The 12,285-nt window shown below is 26.8% G+C and overlaps 1 protein-coding gene across 2 annotated transcripts in view; it reads left to right on the top strand.

The window, feature by feature from the left end:
- Nucleotides 1–12,285, top strand: part of LOC117170286 (Usher syndrome type-1G protein homolog) — a 55,090-nt gene that overhangs the window by 28,644 nt on the left and 14,161 nt on the right. For both annotated transcript variants that reach the window (XM_033356959.1, XM_033356958.1), the window contains exon 3: nucleotides 11,713–11,985. In XM_033356959.1, the coding sequence (XP_033212850.1) occupies nucleotides 11,713–11,985 (273 nt within the window). The remainder of the gene's footprint in view (nucleotides 1–11,712; nucleotides 11,986–12,285) is intronic.

Here is a 12,285-nt window from a genome sequence, read left to right as displayed (position 1 = left end):
TTTGAAGGCACGTATTTCGACATTTTCAAGAGCGAAAAAAATCACGATGTCATATGAAACTTGAAATGTTTGGTATTGGATATTGTTGACAGATGACAATAACGCCAATTAGCACAAATGGTAAGTTCCGACAGTGCCTACAAGTGTGCCTACTGGCCGCTAGATGGTAATACCGGTTTCATATGTATACACCTGGTAGAACAAAACGGAAAATTGCCTTTTTTGGGTGTATTAGTTCACCAAAGATCTGATAACGCATTAGGACATGAAGTTTACAGAAAAGACACTCATACAAACAGATACCTATATGCCTCCTCCCAACACCACCCATCTCAAAAACAATTGGTCATCAACTTTCTTGTATACAGAGCTGTCTCCAGAACAGATAAAGATAACTTACAAAAGGAATTACAAAACTTTAAACAAATCCTAATACAGAACGATTACATAAACAAACAAATTGATAAAGCAATAAGAAAATACGCTAAAAAAGCGTCAACAAAACCTACGAAAGAAAGAGAGAGAAACGACCACCATTCTACTCTACATCCAAGGTCTCACAGAACAAATAGGAAGAATTCTCAATCAACACAACATACAAACCATATGTAAGCCACCTTCAAAAATAGGACAACTGCTAAATAACCCTGAAGACAAAAAGGCATCCCTCAGGGATTCAGGAGTATATAAAATCCCTTGTTCTTTTGTCAAAGTCTATATTGGAGAAACCCTAATAACATCAATAGGGAAAATGGATATAATACCAATCCGATAATTCCGATTTGACGTTACGTCTTCCAAGATTAAATACAAAAAAGACTTGATTGGCCAATCAGGTTCGACCAGTGCCCACGGTGGGGCGCTCTAGCCAATCACAGGCATCGTAAAGTGTATACATAAGAACAACATAACCTAATACCTCTGTTCCAGGTCAGCCCTGAAAAATTGAACCATTTAAAATTCCGGAAAATAGTGAATTGCAAAATTTACAAATTTCCGCAAAAAAATTTTGATTCTTTTTTTACTGTTGCTTTGCAAGTATCAGTGTTTGACAGTATCGCGTTACTTGTAACACGTTACCAGAAAAAATACATTTTTTAGTAACTGTAACGGTAACGCGTTATTTTATTTTACAAGTGACGGTAATGCAAAGTAACGCACGTTACTGATCGTTACTACATAAAAATTTTAATACGTTTAGCATTAGCATTAGCATTAGAATTAGGCTGGAAATTTGATCAAATCCACACAAAAACAAATCCATTTTTTTAATGATGTTTAGAGGTACGGCAGTCCAATGACGTTTAACACGTATTTGCCTTAAGAAAAAAAGACGTTCTTGTACATGATATTCAGAATATTCAATATTATCGGAATCGAGTTGAAACTCAACATTTCTCTGTGCAATTAGCCATGAAATACAAATAAAATATCAGTTTTCAAATATCTCCGCCATAAGTCTGTTTTATAGGGTCTCAGAGGGACCCCATATAAATGAAAAAATGGGTTTTGCGAGATTTTGCCCGTATTATAATTTTTGTGCGGTTCTTTTAAATTAAAACGATTGCTGTTACATAAATTACCATTTCTGACTGATAACTAGATGTTTAAATACATTTTTTAAACAATTTATTATTCTGTTTAGCAATTTTCTGATTAGAGGGAGGTGGTAATTCATCAATGTTAACAAGAGCGATTGTTTCAACAATCTATCATTACTCTTAATAATGATGTCCCAGAATAATGCTGCAAAATTACTTTTTTTAAAATCACATTTAGTCTAATTGCCAACTAAAATGAGTTAAATAATTGATTTGAGTCAAAAAATTAATTAAATTTCCTAAATTTCTGGCTTTTGTCCAACTTTCAATTAGAGTGAAGTAATAATTAATTCAAGTTAAAACAAAACATTTTTTAAACAATTTCTTATTATTATCGTTTATAATATTATCTTTGCTTAATGGTATAGAATGTGCCGTTTTTTTCTGGAATATTTAAATCTTCGTCTATTATTTATTTGAATAGAATTAATTAGATTTAGCACAAATATTTATTTTTTTAAATTATTGTTGTTTAAATATTCTATACATTTTCTACACGAATCATATTGAATACAAAGTATTATACAAATTATTATTTCAGGAATAATGGGCCGTCCATAAAACACGTTAAGACTTAATTTTGTTAACTAACAATGTAACGATTTCATTTTTGGTTGAAAAATTAAACCATTTGATTCATAATAATTTTTGTTTAGAATTCATATTTTTGTTTGAAAATTAAACTATTTTTCTGAAAATATAACTTTTTGATAGAAAATAAACTTTTTTGTTAAAAAATAATAGTTTCAGGTAGTAAACTTAAGTTTCTTGCGCATAATTCGTCTTTTCAGTTTCGAAATTCAAAGATTTTTTAGATAATTGAAGTATTTGAAAATTATCTGTTTTGTTGACAAATTATTTTGATGGGTTAAAATCCCAACTGTTTTTTCACGTATTTCATCTTGCTGGCTTCAAAATGCAAAAACCTGAAAAAGATATATTTTTTGAATTTTTTTTTTTAGAAAAATAATCTTCTCTATTATAAATTTAACTTCTTATTTAAGATTTCAACTACATTGTCGTTTAAAATTCATCTGTTTTTATTGAAAGTTCATCTATTTGGTTGAGGATTCAACTATTTTTTTCATTTACTAAAATTGGTCGAAAAATCATCTTTTACGGTAGAAGAGTCATGTTTCTTGGTTAAAAATTCATCTCTCTCAGTTGGAAATTAACTTGCTTTTTTTTAATTTAACCGTCTTCGAAAAAATTCATCTTTTTGGCTTGACAATTTAACTATTTGGTTAGAAATATATGTATTTTGTTGAAAATTTGTCCTTTATAACAGAAAGCTAATTTTCTTAATTGAAATTTTAATGTTCTTAAAATCATTAATCGTTTCTAGAAGAATTATAATTTTAGTTGAAAAGTCAACAGTTTTGTTAAAAATTCATTTTTTTTTGTTCAATTCAAGTGGTATAAAATTTATTTACATATGTGGTAGAAAAGTCATCTTTCTTGATTAAAAAATCAACTTTTCGGTTTGAAAATTCAACTGTCTCCTAAAAAAAAATGGTCTTTTTGGCTGGAATAATTTAACTATTTGGTTAAAGATTTATAATTTTAGTTGAAAGTTGAACATCTTTGTTCAAAACTTTCAATGAAGCAAGTGGAATTTCTTGATTAAAAATTCATCTCTCTTATTTGAAAATTCACTTGTTTCTTTAATTTGCCCGTATTTGAAAAAATGGTATTTTTTCGCTTGAAAAAGTAACTAGTTGGTTAAAGATTTATAATTTCAATTGAAAATTCAACATTTTTGTTCAAAATTCAATTTTTTAAATTCAAGTGGTAAAAAATACATGTTCATGGTAGAAAAGTAATCTTTCTTGGTTGAAAATGTATCTCTCTTAGTTGAAAATTAACTTGTTTTTTTAATTTCACTTTCTTCAAAAAAATTCTTCTTTTTGGCTTGAAAAAGTAACTATTTGGTTATAAATGTATGTATTTTGTTGAAAATTCATCCTCCTTGACAGAAAACTAATGTTCTTGGTTGAAATTTTAACCTTCTGAAATTTAATTTCTTGGTTGAAAATTTATAATATTAGTTGAAAATTCATTTTGTTTTTGTTCAATTCGAGTGATAGAAATTTCATTTTTGTGGTATAAAAGTCACCTTTCTTGGTTACAAATTCAACTTTTCGGTTTAAAAATTCAGCTCTCTTCTAAAAAATTCGTCTCTTTGGCATGAAAATTCAACTGTTTTTGATTGAATTTTAATATTTTGATTAGAAAAATCGAGCATTTGTTCGAAAATGCCTCTTTGTAGAATGTGAAAACAAAAGACAACTTTTTCAGTAATAAAATTTGTAATGCCTAAATAAAAACCCAAAATGAACTAATTAGCACGCAAAATAATATTTTTTTCCTTTCCTTCTCATCTAGAATAATGTGCTGGCGAAAAAATATTAATCAATCTAGTAAACAGAACGTATAACAGATCTTTGCACCGTGCATGCACCGGATACATACAACACAACCAATTTGTATTTACAGCGGAAGTTCCGAGTAGCACGTGAAATAATCGAGCGCATCATAAACAGAACAAAAGGGAGTGAAATAAATACCAATTAACAGAACGGAACATAAAATCAAATCTTTTAATCGAATGTAAAATGAAATACAGTAACTATATTTCAATGTTGGAATCTACCCAAATAATACAAAAATTCGGTGAAAATTTCCTAAAACTTGTAATGCAAATTTCGGAATATTGCATTCAATGCTTCACCAAAGTTTGTTCGGTTTTAGCAAACACATTCTCATCACGTATTTAGTGCTTCGGACTCAATTTTATTCAAAATCTTAACTTTTCTACGTTATGTTAAATACTTTTATATCAAATGTATATTACATTTGTTTATCTATCTCAGATTTGGATTACTTTTTCAGATATTGCAAAATAAAGTTCAAATTTTATTAATCATTATTACTTTAATATTTGTTTCTTGTTTTGAATTACATTTTATTCTTGAAACATGTATGATATCAATAAATTTATATCATTAAAATTCGTATAATGCATCGATATTAAAACATACGAATTTTTTTGTCTTTTTTTATAATTATTTATTTTGTGGAATCATTATTTCTCGCATTTCGCATAGTCTGACCACAAAATGGAATTTTTTATTATTTTTTCTGCTGCCGAAATTTGAAGTTTCGATTTTTTATAAAAAATACAAAAAGCTGTTATGATAATCTAGTAGAGCATTCAAAAAGAAAAATTAAAAAACGCATATTGTTTAATTTTAAACAATTTATTGTTGTTTATAACCATCTTCTCTCTTAGTAATGCTAGAAGGTTGCCGATTTCTTTTTTAATATTCAGCTTTTTTTGCATACTTTTCCCTTAGGAATGAATACTAAATAATTATAATTATAATATAATATAATTATAATTATTTAGTATTCATTCCTAACGGAAAAGTATGTAAAAAAGGTAAATATTGTAAAAATATATGAACCATATAGAAAGTTTTAAGAGTATTTCAATTATCTTTTTTATTTTAGAAAATTATATATTCACAAAAAAGAGAGAGATTTCTTTAAAAAATTTCTCTCTAATGTTTATTCACTATTCATTCATAATGAAAAAGACGCAGCAAAGTTAAAATTTCAGTAAAAATGGAAACTTTCTAGAAATCATCTAAAAGAAGCAGAAGATAGTTATAAACAAGAATAATTTTTTCAATAATGAGATTTTCTAAATTTCGTTAATAATTACCTCACTTTAATTTAAAAGTTAAAAGTGAGTTGAAAAATCCGAAATACCCGCGACTCTCTATCTCTAGCCTAAGAGAAAATTGCTAAAAAAATTTTAATTGTTTAAATAATTTACGTAAGCATCTAATTATCAGTATAAAATAGTATTTAATGTATCATAAATAATTTTTATTAAAAATAAACCGAAAAAATCATAATTAATGTCAAAAACTCGCGAAACCCAATTTTTCACTTATGGGCGTTCTTGGGGCCCCATAAGTTTTCTGATAAGTTTTTAAATAAGTTTCTGAAGGCAAATTTGGAGCATCAACTCGATGAACCTAATATTGACGATTCTAAATAAAATTGACAAAAACGTCTCTTTTTATTATAAGAAATAGGTGAAAACTTTATTATAGATTAATTTACTACAAAAGAGACGATTTTTTTTAAATTCAAGAATTCTGAACAAAAATCTTGAATTTTGAACTAAGAAAGATGACCGAGTAGGCACAAAGTTTGGCGACGTCTTTGCGACATCGTTACGACATCTTTACTACAACTTTACGACATCCTATATCAATGTCGTTAAGGTGTCTTTCAGATATCGTAAGTAAGTCGTATGATCTGACGATGTCTTTACGATATCGCAAAGACACCGAAACGACATGGACATAGGATGTCGTAAAGTTGTCGTAAATATGTCGTAACGATGTCGTAAAGACGCTGCCAAATTTTGTGCCCATTGAGGACTTTCAGAAGCAGAAGATTAATTTGCTGAAAAAAAGACAAATTTTTAATCAAATTCAGGAATTTTCAATCTAAAAGTTAAAGTTTTTTCTAAAAACGTTAATTTTTGAACAAAAAAAATCATTTTCTACCTAAAAAGAAATTTTGTTTAAACAAAATTAAAGAATTCATAACTAACAAAGTTGAGTTTGAAACAAAAAAAGATTGCTTTTGAAGCCAAAGATTAATTTTATACCAAAAAATACGAATGTTCAATAAAATTTAAGAATTGTTAGCCTAAAAATTGAAATTTTAAGAAATAAGGAAAAAAAATATTTTTTATTTTTAATATAGTAGTTTAACTTGAACACCTAGTTGCTACATTTTTAACCCAAAAAGATTAATTTTCGAACGGAAAAAACGAATTTTTCACCAAATTTAAGAAAAAAATTAATTTTCAGCTGAAAAAAAAATTTTTTTACTAAAATTCGAGAATTCTAAACCAAAAAGTTGAATTTGTTTAAAAAGAAATGTAAATTTGCTTTTTAATTTTTAAGAAATTAGTTCAAATTTAAAACCGACACGGAAAAAAATTTCAAGAGATTAATTCACAAAAGGGCGTGATTTCACAGCTACAATTTTTATGTGCTTCAAAGCCTCGGACTCTTTGATATAAAAGCATCGAATTTGAGACAATTCTAAATAAAATTGACAAAAAGGTGTCTTTTTATTATAGGAAATACGTGATAAACTTTATGGTGAACTTTAAAAAAAAAATTTGAATTTTTTTATCGCATTTTTTTTATTCGAACGAATTTCCGGGCGATAAGCATGCAAATTTAACCAGAAAAAATCAAATGCATTTTTAGGCTTCCGTAATGTATTTCAGATGCTATTTTTAAAAAACTGTATTGAAAAATGTATGCTGATTTAAGATTGACTTAAGATAAATAAGATCGAGTTCAATAGAAATACATTTGAAAGTACTGTTTTCAGTTTCTATTTGTTCTTCTTGTTTTATTATTGCCCTCACTGAAGTCCGCACCATCTGCTTGGTAGCGTTTTTACTTTCCTTCCTCTTCCTTTCCTTTGAAACGTTCTGACCATATGCATATTGTTTTTTTTATTTCCTTTCTCTCTATTGTGTCACTTCCTGATACTAAACTTGTGTTTTATTTTTTTGTCTTATATATTATTATGTGTACCTATAGTCTACCTTTTCGTGTTTCTTATCAAATACAACACTATTTTTTGCTTCGAATACATTTTTTTATTTGAAATTATCAAAATTCTTTATTAGAACAAAAATCTAGTAATTGATGTTAGTAGCCGTTGGCAATTATCGCTGACGGACGATCTTGAATTCCCGGTCATTTTTTGGATTTTCTGCTGGTCAATTTAGTATTTTCCCGGTCTAGAAATTATTTTCTTTTTTAATTTCCATATTCTAACTCAGAATTAACATTTTTCTCGAAAATTTTCTCCTTTTAAGTAAGGATGATTCAATTTTGTTTTGGAAATATTACTTGTTCCATACATAAATTATACTTTTTTCTCGTAAAGTCTTTGACTTAATATAAATTAACATATAATTCATTTGCAAACATTTTTTCTCCAACTCAAAAGCGTACTTAAAATTATCATTTTTTTCGAAAATTCTCGAAAAATGTAAATAATAAATTTAAAATATTTAAACTTAATAATGAAATTTTTAAGTTTTGTTCGGATGTAGTTCAATATAAAAAAAAATTTATTCTTATTTTCATATTTTTTTGAGCATATGCTTTTTTAATCTCATTTTAATTTCTTTAATTTTAAGTAATATTATTATTGTTTTAAATTGAAACCGGAATTTTTTAGAAGAATAATAAATTTGACTGGAAATAGTGCATTTAAAAAAATATATAATTTTGGACTTAGAACGTGGAACTTTTTAAAAAAAATTATAATTCCTACCTTAGAAATCAATTTTTGAGAAATATAATAATTTTTAGTTTGAAACCGGAAATTTTTCGAAGTAATTATATGTTAATTTGAAATAGATCGGAATTATCATTCTTTCAAAAAATTAGCTGTTCCAAATCAGAATTAAAAGTCTTTTAAAAAATTCCCCGTTCCAAGACACAGTTGTAATTTTTTTTAAATTAATTGTTCCAAGTCAAAATTATAATTTTTCTGGAAAATTATTTGTTCAAAGACAGAACATTAATAATATTAGTTGAGAAATAGGGAAAACACATTTCTCACCCAATATAGTCATCGCACTATAAATTTTCTATTTGATATTTTTTATTCGTGAAAAAACAAATTTTTTTTTCCTGGTCCTTTTTTCAATTTTTGGGGTTTTCTTATTTCAGTTTGTCACGTTTTCTTCGCTTTTTTGAAACCGGTAAGAAAACGAAATAAATAATAAAAAAAGGTGAAACTTTTTCAATTAGGAAAATATATATATATATATATATATATATATATATATATCACACCTGAAAATTTCGAAATTTTAACCAAAAAAGATAGCTGCTTTGCGAAAAATTCGCGTTTTAGTTTTAAAAAATACCAAAACAGCTTCACCATTTTTTATTATTTCTTTATTTTTCTCAGTAGTTTTGAAAGAACGAAAACAACTTGATAAATCTGTGAAAATCGAAAATAATTTTCTTTTTCGGTAAAACGAAAAATACAAAATGGAAAATGTATGGAAAGTAATTATGGTTATTAATAATTAAATAATTAATTAAGGATTGGGGAGCGGGAAATCTGTAAAATATTACAGTTTCTTATGAAGTAACAAAGAACTTCAATTTTAACCAATTAACCAAAAAAGATGAATTCTCAAAAAATAAATTTAATAGTTGATACGTTAACGAAGAAAAGATATTTATTTCAAATAAAAAAATAGAATTGAAGCAAACAATTGCATTTTTTTACCAAATTGGATGAAATTTCTAATAAAATAAGTTTTCAACCAAAAAGAACATTATTTAATCAAAAATTATTTTTCTATCAAAAATACGAATTCTCAAGAAATATATTAACTTTAAACCAAATAATTAAATATTTATATAAAAATATTAAAATATTAATATTAAATATTAAAATATTAAATATTTAAGATTGATTTCCCAAAACAAAAGAAGAGTTTTGAACAAAATCCACAAATTTCAAATCAGAAAGTTGAATTTATAATCTAAACAAGATGAATTTTTAACCAAAGATGTAAGTTAACTTCTTTTTCAACAAAATAATTTTCAAACAAAAAAATGTACAAAATCATTGAATTTCCCACCAATTAATTAAATTTTCGAGCCACCAAAATGAGTTAATTTTGAAGCAAACAGATGAATTAAAAAAAAACTGTTTAATGTTCGATTACAAATATATTTTTAACAAAACAAAAAAATGGCTAACAAAGTAGTTGAATTTTTAGCTTAAGAAAAATTATTTTTAACGAAATGTGTAACAGTTATTATTGAGGCCAAAAAAGGTTTTTATTTTAAATCAAAATCAGTTAAATTTTCAAGAAAATAGTGGCATCTTTAATTAAAGAAACTTATTTTCTACAAAAAAATTGAAGTTTCAATTCGAAAAAATCAATTTTTTACCAAAAATTGTATAATTAAATTTCCAGTTAAAAAAATTAATTTTTAACTAAAAAATATGATAATTTCCAACGAAAAACGTGATAGTTGATATTTCAAACAAGATGGATTTAAATTTTTAATTCAGAAAAATTCATTTTAATTTTAAAGAACACATTTTAAACCAAATTAATTTTCAAGAAAACCGTTGCATTTTTAACTAAAAAGACTAAATTTGTAAAAAAAAAATAATTTTGAATAAAAAAAAAAGAATTTTCAACAAAGTACATACATTTTCAAACAAATAATTGGATTTTCAACTAAAAAGGTAAATTTTCTATATAAAATGGAATACTTATATTTCCCGCCAAAAAAATCGATAATTTTTCAACAAAATAGTTCTTCAGTTAAAAAGAAGCGAATTTTTAACAAAGCAGTTTAATGTGAAAATTATTTTCATTTATACGACCCCCCCCCCCCCCCCCCCCCCCCCCCCCCTCTATGCACCCGAAAAACTATTACTAAAAGTTATAAATTCTCCCAGCCTCCAAATAGTTTAGCAAGCATGATGCTGCTAAGATGTCTTTCTTTTTATTAATAGAAAGTTATAAAAAATATTAGGAAAGTAAAAAAGGTAGGGCTTATAAAAAAATCTTTTTTATTATTTTTTTCAAATTTTCAAAAATGAAAAATGTATAATTTCGGGAAAACCCCACCTTTTTTATTTTTCTTAATATTTTTTTTTTCAAGTTTCTACTAATAAAAGAACGGCTTCTTAGCAGCATCATTCGGGCTAAGCCATTTTTGAGGCCAGCAGAATTTATTTTCCCCAAAAATGTAGTTTTTGAATTTTTTTTATGAACTATAAAAAGTATCGCAAAAGAACAAGATATATTTTTCGTAGAACTCTTTTATAAGTACAAACTTTTATCTTAACATTTTCTCGTATCCTATCATTTTTTTTTTTTTTTTTTAAGAAAAAGTATAAAATTCGTTTGTAACAAAAATAATTCTCCTGACTACAAAAGTTATTTGGCAATCATCAAACATACAAGATATCTTTATTATTAAAGTACTAGTTTAAAAAAATTGACAAAAAATTTAAAGGTGGGTTTTTTAAGAAAATCGACTTTTAATTTTTCCAGAAAAACCGCTGTCATTTCGATAATTAGAAACCCTTTTTCAATTTTCTGGTGAATTTTCAAAGAAATCGATTAACGCTATTCGGATCGAAAAGAAAATAATAAATATCTCAATAAGGCTGAAAGTTCTAGATGTTTGAAGCAAAAAATTCGGGTTTAAAAAAAAACTCACACCCAAAATTCAAATAACCATTACTGTTTAGAAAAACTTCTGTTTGCAAATCATAAAATTATGTGATTTGGAATGGATTCGATCTCAAAACAGTTTTATTATTTAATTGAGTAGAAACTTATGAAAAATCCGGGTTAGTGAATCAAATTTCTGTTAATTTTCCAATTTTTTCACGGCAAACAAGATTTCCGGTTTTCCCGGCCATACGTACATCCTGTTAACCCTTAAATGACACTCGGGGTCCATTGGACCCCAGACCATTTTTGAACGAATATAAAAATTCGTAAATTCCATGAATTTTTCATTGTTTTTCAAAGTGTTAAAAATAAAATTTAAGTTACTATACCCATTGATTCTTTAGAAGAGATGTTAAAGAATACCCAAAAAAACTTCTTAACAAAAATATCAAAAATTTAAACTTTTTACAACAGTTTAAAAACGTTGGGGTACATAAGACCCCAAGTGTCAGCTACGTTATTTTTTGGAGGTGTGTCATTTAAGGGTTAATATTGCTTGCATAATAAATAATTTTACAATAATCTTTTCAGTAAAATCAATATTATTTTTCTAGTTTCCTTACTAAACAGAAATTATTATGTTGAAATCGAATCACAAAGCGTAAAAAGACCTTCGCTGTTTTCCAGTTGATGAACTCCTGGTACACAAAAAAAAATATATATATAAGCAACATTGCGTGACAGGAAACGATGACCATCTATAATCTATATATATTGTATACATGGTTCGAGTCCACTTCCACATTCTTTTCCATTCTCTTTTTCCAGGGGTGACCCAGACAAAGCGGATTATTTTGGAAACACAGCACTTCACCTTGCAGCAGCAAAAGGCCATGAGTTATGCGTTCGATTCCTCGTGAAATTCGGATGCAATATTTGGTCTCTGGATATTGACAGGCACTCCGGGCGAGAGCTGGCTGCAATTAATGGCCGCGAAAAAATTCTGCAGTTTTTAGATGTCGCACAGGCGGATCAGGAAATGAACAATCGTAAAAAGAGTAAAATGATGAAAGAGAAAGCAGAGAAGGATGCCGAAAAAAGGTTCAGTTTCATATTTTTTACAAATTTACTTTTCCTGTTGAAAGTGAAAAGATAGAGATCCTATCTTTTTATCACATTGTATCTTTTTGTCAATTTAAATTCAGGTCTATCTTTTTCAATACCGTCTCTTCTATCTTATCCTGTCCTTTGTCTACCCACGTCAATCTTTCTTTTTATCTCTGTATCAATCTCTTGTCATCCTCATCCTATCATACAAAAATGAAAACAAAATAAATAGTTAAACTTTTAATTTAAAACAAACATTGAATATAAAAAAAATAATTTTCGACCAAATAGTTA

The sequence above is a fragment of the Belonocnema kinseyi genome, chromosome 3 (genome assembly GCF_010883055.1).
Source record: "Belonocnema kinseyi isolate 2016_QV_RU_SX_M_011 chromosome 3, B_treatae_v1, whole genome shotgun sequence".
In the NCBI taxonomy this organism is placed as follows: Eukaryota; Metazoa; Arthropoda; class Insecta; order Hymenoptera; family Cynipidae; genus Belonocnema; species Belonocnema kinseyi.
The sequence above is the reverse complement of the archived record's forward strand: the minus strand, read 5'-3'. Positions and strand labels throughout refer to the sequence as shown.